Source organism: Benincasa hispida, chromosome 9, assembly GCF_027475165.1.
Source record: "Benincasa hispida cultivar pf3 chromosome 9, pf3_genome.v1.1, whole genome shotgun sequence".
In the NCBI taxonomy this organism is placed as follows: domain Eukaryota; kingdom Viridiplantae; phylum Streptophyta; class Magnoliopsida; order Cucurbitales; family Cucurbitaceae; genus Benincasa; species Benincasa hispida.
The window spans coordinates 91553062-91561163 of record NC_143486.1 but is presented as its reverse complement, the minus strand read 5'-3'; the positions used below and the strand labels follow the sequence as shown (position 1 = coordinate 91561163).

The following is an 8102-nucleotide window of genomic DNA, read 5'->3' as shown; positions in this document are numbered from 1 at the left end:
TGTTTTATTTAAGAATTTCTCGAGCATGATTCATGAGTAAAATCATAAGTTTTTAGGTTGTTTTCTTGGAAATATTTCAAATACATACGGTTTGATATGCAATGAGTTTCATAGATAGAACGTGCTTTCATTAAGTGTATTTCAACACATGTTTAACTTAAGTTATGATGTGGACACATAGTCCTTTCTCTGTCCTACAATTTAAGTATTTTATATAGAATTAAGCATGCTTACACTAAGTTTTACTATGAGTTTTAAAGTATATTTTTTCCTTACATTCCAAGCTAAGTTTCGAGCCTATGTATGTTAAATTCTAAATGAGGTTTTTAAAGCATACTTAAGTTTTAATGCTTGGGAGCATGTTTTACAAAGCACTCCTTGAGTTGAGTTATTTCTCTTGATTCATATACTTATGATGTATGTTCTACTAGAATGTTTGGTGTTTTAAAGATTGATTTTTTTTTTTTTTTTAATGTAAATGAGGATCTACGATGTTCTAATGAAGAAACCTGATACTGAAGGTATGAAGGTATCTAGGTCCCTTGATACCAAAGGTATGACAGTATCCAGAGCTTAACCACGTGGACGTAGGTACTATATTATCAATATTGATTGTAGTGAGATTACTCAACATCAGCTAAGGACTCGATGTTGAGTGATTGAGTGAAAGGGCCCTCTCTTAACTATAGCTAGAGAATGATGTTTTCCAAACTGAGTAGATATTATTTGATGCTTCAGGGAACTATAGTAATTTCCAAAGAGATTATACTTGATGTTTTAAATTAGTGAACCTCGAGTTTCATAAAATTGATGCCTGAATATGATTACGCTTTTCCAACATACTGAGCTCTAATGGAGCTAGAGATCATATCCTGTAGTTGTTGGACCAACAAGAAGGCGACAGATGTGGATTGTTGCGGCAGATTTTCTTGCAACACAGTTTCCCTTCTGTCATTGGCTTTGATAGTAGGAGTTTGACTCGACTCAACAGTTTCACGAGCTTGTATCTGAATCATTTAAGATAGCGATTTTATGATCTCGCTCCTCAATAGCTTCCATCAGAAAATTTATTTTCCTCTCCATCTCTACCATGGTCATGTTGGCTATTACATTTGCCATCATGATAGACATTACATCCGGGTGGGATTCTTTCTTTGCTCAATCATATGTAGAAGTAGAATTTTCTAATAAAGGATTTTCCTTGATGATGATCCCGCCTCTTAGAGATTCAGTTAATTGTTTTAGGATGTTATGCATAATGATGGAACCTTACTCCTGTTTTTGCATGGTCTCTTTTGAATGACTATGTGTAACAGGTCCCATGTAGGAGTCGCTAGCAGTAGATGCTTTGGATGTAGCTTTCTTTGATGCCATTTATTGATTTAGTGATTTGGACGAGAGAGATATGAGTGGTAGAGATGTCCCACTGAACATGTCAATTTGTTCGCACGAGATTTCTGGAGAAACGTGTTTCGTGGAGTTGAACCTGTGTTGATGTAGATTTGATGCGGACGTGGTTCGATCTCTAGTACTTGATCTTCTGATTCTCTCTCAACTGAATACGTATGCTTGACTTGGGGAATGGAGCACGATGTTCTTGAAGTTGAAGTCTTGGAAGAATCTTTGTATCTTCAGGAGACTTATATTTTCAAGGAGTGTGCAATTTCAAGAGTCTGGAAGTCTTCTGATTGTTGGGAGAATTCTCTTTAGGCACTATGGAGTGCAGAATTGATGACCCTACAATTGAAGAGAACTCCTCTATGTATAGAGTTCTCGATAGGCTTGGTGAGTTTGGACTTGGGCTTGGTTGGTCCATAGACCTATCCCTTGGGCCCGATTAATTGGATTTGGGTCTAATTTGGCATTTGGGTCTAATTAAGCATATTCTTGGATTCAATTTGACTTTAACCAAAACCTTAATATTTAATTGAACCAAAATAATTAATTTGATCTGACAGTCAAGATGAAAACACTTTGCCCATCGAGATTCGGCAATTATATCTTCAAATTCAATTTGGGACACGTGTCAACTTTTAATTAGTCCCTTATTCTATTATTTGTAATTTTGTCATAAATTTGAGAAATGACATGACAATTTGTGATTGGTCTAAAATATCTTATTGAATAATGGTCAAACATGTTAATTTTCTTTAAAAAAATTAAATAGTGTTTATAAAATTAATTTATGAAAATAGAAAACAAAAATTACTCAATAGATCTTAATATTTTAAAACTGATCAAATTAATACAAACAAAACTCATAAAAACTCAGGATATAAAAGTAACTACGGAAGCACTTAGGTAAATATAGTGCATCGGTGAAAATGGCATAATGTGTCTAAGAAACTCAAAGGAGATGTATATTAGATCACAATCGCATTTTACGTGGAATTAAAATCATATCCAAATTCCAAACTGTAATAAACTCAAGTTTTAAAAAACTAAGAGCAACAAACAAATACACCTTATAACAAATATTAAAAGAAAAAACTTGAGAGAAAGTCAATCGGAAAAGACTCCTAATTTCTTGATTCTTAATTTCTAGTAGTCGGCTTAGTCGGCTTCAATGCATTGAGCAAAGTCTTCTTTTCGGTCAGGTGGCAGCTGTATATTCCCCCAACGAGTCAAGTTAACATAATTTGAACATACGTGAGCTGATATTCCTGGAATAAGCAACCCAAGCAACCTTTCCATTATTATAAAAAATCCCTCAAATTGATCTCTACCCTTCAAAACTGGGATTATTATTAAACTTATTATAAGCTCCCAACATGCAGTTAAGTACTTGGGTATCAGCCAAAATAGCGAAAAATAGTTTGTGTCTGGCTGCTCCTTTAGAAACTGCATACAATAAAAATACCCAAAAAAAAAAACAAATTACTCTCTAATAATATTAAATAGAGAAGCTTAGGAGGGAAAATTATTCAAAGAGACAATCATACGTAGATGTAACATTGGATGCTGAGAGAATAGAAGGAGAAAATATAATAAATATTCATTTTGGACTTTGTGGGTTTTGATAAAAAAAACATGGGTTTTATTTCAAAATCAATCGTTAATGAGAGAAGTAACTTATTTAATTTTAAAAGATTGATTGTGAGATATTTTCACTTTTCTTATGTGAAGTAATTCTCAATACGCATCCAACGTTATTAAGAGACAAATTATTGAATAAATTTATGGAGACGGAAGAGGGAGGGTAATGAATGGAAATTTTTACCTTGCCATTGTAGAAGCAATTAAAGAAGATGCATCCACCAAAGTGTTTGTAGTTGGAAATGGTACAATCGAAAGGAACTCTAGGTACCAAATCGAAAGAGTAAACATATCTATAATATTTAATGTCATATGTTTCGATAGCTTTGACCATAAATTGTGCAAAGTTTTGGTCCCCAAGTCTGGGCTGGCCATAGGTATAAACGCCTTGAATCTTGCGAAGAAGGGTTGTTTCTTTGTGATGGGCTAACAAAGTAACAAAAAGGGTAGCAAGTGCACCGCCGAGACTGTGGCCAGTGATGATGAATTTTGCGTTGTGGTTGGATTTAGCAATGTGTCTAAGTTTACGGCGAAGGGCGTAGTATGCAAAATCATGATGGGCTAATTTAGGGAGGTCCTTGGGCCAACCAGTGTTCTTCTGATATCCAAGGGCTTGCATGAAGCCGTAGTGGATTAGGCCGACGCCGTCTACTCCGTGAAAAGAAAAGTTGGAATCTATCATCCAATCGGTGGGGTCAAATAGGGAGGTCCCTTTAAATGCCACTACTGTTACGTCTTTCGATTTGTCTTCAAACATAAATGCATGAGTCGATCCTGTCTCCAAAAAGTCTGAACAAATTTAAATCAATTAATTAAAAAAGAATTTCCATTGGGAATGAGAAAATTCTACTATATGTTGTAAAGTTGTAATATAAGGGAATATAATTGTTTTGGAATTGGATAGATGTTTCTTTATTTTTACCAATATGAAAATGTTGGACAAGAGGGGGTGGCTAACTGGGAATTCTTTGTCTTTTACGATTGGGTTATAATCCTTTGATTTTTGAAAATTAAGCATATAAACATTGTTTCAACGTCTCTATTATTATTAATTTCTATGTTTTGTTATTTTCATAGTATTAAATTTTCATCGTAAATATTTCCATCGATATTTCTACATTTTCATGGGTTCAACATCGACATAAGAGGTCAATCGATATTTTTATTGTATAGTAGAAAAATTTATGAAACATAACAAAATAAGCAACAAAATGATATTAATATAAATATAATCCAATACTTTGTTTAAAAATATAATATAAATAATATAGACATGTTAACTTAGTTTAACTTTGTTTATAATAGACATATTAGTTTTGTTTATGCATCATAAAATGTTTCTTTGCTAATTTTTTTAATCTTTTTATAATTTTTTTAGTAATATCTATCGTCGACATTTTATCGATATTTCCATCAAAATTTTTGTAAAATTAAGACTTTGATATTTCCATCGAAACCGACATTTTAAACATAAGTTGTTTTACATTTATGAGTGTTTTCACGATCAAAACTAAATTTTGAAAAAAAAAAAAAGAAAGATAGTTTTGAAAAAGTAGTTTTTGTTTTGAAAATTGATTAAGAATTTAAATTTAGATAAAAATATGAAAAGTATGAATACAAAATTGTGAGAAAACAAACATAATTTTCAAAAACCAAAAGCCAAAAACTCAATGCCCTATTTGATAACTATTTAGGCTAAAGCCCTAAGGGCTGTGACATTTAAAGGTACAGCAGACCCAGATGAAGCCGAGTTATGGATGGATGTAGTTGAAAAATGTTTTAATGTTATGAGTTGTCCGGAGGACAAAAAAATACCATTTGGTAACCATTTGATTTTTTGTTTTTGTTTTTGAAAATTAAGTCTATTTCATCCACATTTCTTACAATGATTTGCATTTTTCTTAAGTATGATGGTTGAATTCTTAGCCAAAGTTCAAAAACAAAAACAAATGTTTTAGAGCTATTTTTTTTTTTTTAATTTTCAAAATTTGGCCTTGTTTTTAAATGATGGATGAAGAATAGATAATAAAAAAATAAATTTGGAGGTAGAAGTTGTATCCATAGACTTAATTTTAAAAAACAAAAAAACAAAATATCTACCAAACGCGACCTTAATTTTTTGTTTCTAGTTTTTAAAAATTAAGTATATATATAAATACTTTTTACCTATCTAATTTTTTTTGTTTGTTATCTACTTTTTATCGACGTTTTAAAAAATAGAACCAAATTTTGAGAGATAAAATAGTTTCCAATAACTTGTTTCTATTTCTTGAATTTGGTTGAGAAATCAACTGTTTTTATTCAAAGAAGCAAAACATAAAATAGAAAATAAGTTTAATTTTTTTTTTTTAGAAAAAATCAAAGAGTATTACTAAACAATCCAAACTAACTCAAATAGTTTAGCAAATAGTGCGATGATAAAACATGGTATCGTAATCAATTAATCATAAGTCCAATTAAATATCAAAAGTAAAATCTATTCTGATTACGACTAAAAAAAAATAAAGAATTCCAGTCTTTATTTATTTGAAGAAAGAAGTTTAAAGTCTATTTATACATTATTTGAAATTTAAAAGTCCCCAATAATAGAAAAAAACTTACCGTTCCGAAAATTGAAGCAGCCAATTAAATCCATCTGCAAAAAAGCAAAGAAAAACATCATCCAACCTCCACAGGTATTTCTAAACAATGGCTATAAAATTATATAACGGTTGCTTTCACACTGTTAGATGTTTTTTTTTTTTTTTTTTCTCTCTCTCTAAATAAACAATAACCAATTATCCGAAGTTTATAAATATTGCAAATTTTACTTGTACACAGCTTCACTAATAGATCGTCAACTAAAATCTATCTAGCTAGACTCACAAGTTTCAACAGCATTTTACATTAGAGTTGTCTTCTCCAAAATTCCATCGTTTTTTCATATGTGTCTAGATCCATTTTTATAATTCCTCGAACAAAAACAATCTGAAATATTATGATTCATAAAGTTTGTACTAAAAGTCTGAAACAATCAATAAAATTGAAGTTTGATATATATTCAGGAAGAAAGTGTTGAACCCATCCATATTCATATGGAATATCCAAGATCTTAAACTTATAGAGATGACTACAGTAAATTTAAGTTGATTTTTTACCTTCCAACATTGGGTTACTACGGAGTATATGAGTGAATGATCTTTATACGCCAATTTGGAAGCCATAATGGTTAAGGCACTATAGTATCTGAAATAACGGTCCTGTACATTCATAGTGTTGTCGTTTGGATCCATTATTTGCCATTCTCCACATCTTACTTTTGGTAAGGAAGGCATCGTACATGCAAAATTATCTGGCACCAACGAATGTATACCTGCATGCACAATCTAATTAACTAAAACAATTGGACACTACATTATCAACATGATACAGTGACAGATCGGGTACAAATGTATATAAAGTTAGAAAACTTTGTGCTTAATAAGTACATTAAACAAAACAGTGCAGTACCGGAGGTTTGACCCTTAGATATTGATGTGGACAAGTCGATCAATTGTGGACTCCAAGCCACTGAAGCACTATCAAATTTTAGTTTCACAACGAAACGAAATAAGATATATTTAAATTATACAACTATGGGTTTATAATATTTAATGAAAATCAATGTACAAATAGTAAAACATCACCATTTGAAGGGGGCGCATTCGCCACTCGAACCATTGACAGATCCGCCTCTGACGTGATATGAAATCGGTTTGGAGTTAGAAAAATGTATATACTACGTTGTATATAGTTGAAGAAAAATCGTTTAAGAGAGAAGCAAAATCTTCCTAGGATTTTGAGAAGAGAGGCGAGGGAGAAAAGGAATTTCAGCACCAAAATGGAGAAGGAAATATCCCGTCGAGCTTTGAAGTTGGTGTAATTCTCTACTTTGTCGTCGGGGCAAATGATCAAGTTTTGGATCTTTGTAGAACCTGAAGGAAGTAAGGACAGAAACACGTCTTTTAGAGTTGCATCTTTCGGCTTCAAGACCAGATAATCTTTACTGTACTCAGTCTCTTCGAAATCCATTTCTCTTTTTGTTTCTTCTTCTTCTTCAGAGGAAAAGAAAGAAAAAAACTATATCTCACAATGAAAATGGGGAACAAGGTTGGGGGGATTATATAAGCTACGTCCTGATACATAGTCAACACTGATGTTACATCCGCTACATGTGCTTGTATTAAAAAGAAAAATAAACTATAGAATAATTAGCTGATCCCAATTAAGTTAAAAATGTTAAATCTATATCTAATACATGTGCTTGTGCTTTGTTTATTATTGTAGACTTGTAAATATTTATTTATTTCAACATGTTACATATGGATTTTAATATGTTGCATGCCCAAATATTATAATTTTTTTTTTATTTTTATAAGATACGAGAGGAGGTGGGATCAGTAGATACACGGAGATATCTCAACTAGGTTGACACATCCGTAGTATCCACATAATACCTCGAATCAAAAAACGATGCATTAATCAAAAGAGATTACAAGGAAAAAAAGCGTAGAAAAATAAAGAGGAGGCTAGAGAAAAGCCTTCCAATTGAATGCTATAGTAGGTGCATTATAACTATTAAAAAGAGAGGATTTTTTTACACTAAAACACAGCAAAAGTAATAATATCCTCCCGAACACCTTGAAAAATAAGGTTGTTCCTTTCGATCCATAGACTCGACAAAGTCGCACCAATAATATTTCTCCAAAGGATGCAATTAGCCTTATTGTTACGATGGAAGTGTAGCCAGTAGGACAAAAAAAGAATTGAGAGTGCTGGGCAGAGGGACATAATTCGTATCAGCAAGTTTCATACATATGTGGGCTGAGTAGGTGAATATTTTGAAATTGTTGTCCATGCATTTTCTACGTTTTATAGACTCTTAATAAACATGAGATTATCTCATAAGCCGTTACTTCTCTTATTGTTAATGATGAAATTTCATGTTTATCAAATATAGATAATATTAAGTTCAAGAAAAATATAGTTATTCAAGAACAACAAACTCCAAGAGATACCAAATTTGAACCTACGGTAAATTAAGTACT

General features: G+C 31.8%; 1 protein-coding gene across 1 annotated transcript; it reads right to left on the bottom strand.

The window, feature by feature from the left end:
• Positions 1 to 2335: 2335 nt before the first annotated feature.
• LOC150034188 (triacylglycerol lipase OBL1-like) lies at positions 2336 to 7086 on the bottom strand. Its single transcript, XM_090317260.1, has 4 exons — positions 6892 to 7086; positions 5638 to 5671; positions 3221 to 3825; positions 2336 to 2841 (listed from the first exon to the last, which is right to left on the bottom strand). Exons 1-4 carry the CDS (start codon positions 7084 to 7086, stop codon positions 2554 to 2556), a joined length of 1122 nt encoding a protein of 373 aa, XP_090173386.1. The 3' UTR covers positions 2336 to 2553.
• Between the last annotated feature and the right edge of the window lie 1016 nt (positions 7087 to 8102).

Coding starts and splice junctions, on each gene's coding strand:
- LOC150034188 (XM_090317260.1), bottom strand. CDS start 7,086: ATGGATTTCGAAGAGACTGAGTACAGTAAAGATTATCTGGTCTTGAAG. Junction 5,672..6,891: donor ATATTTCCTTCTCCATTTTG/GTGCTGAAATTC, acceptor GCTTTTTTGCAG/ATGGATTTAATTGGCTGCTT. Junction 3,826..5,637: donor CTGCTTCAATTTTCGGAACG/GTAAGTTTTTTT, acceptor AAATTTGTTCAG/ACTTTTTGGAGACAGGATCG.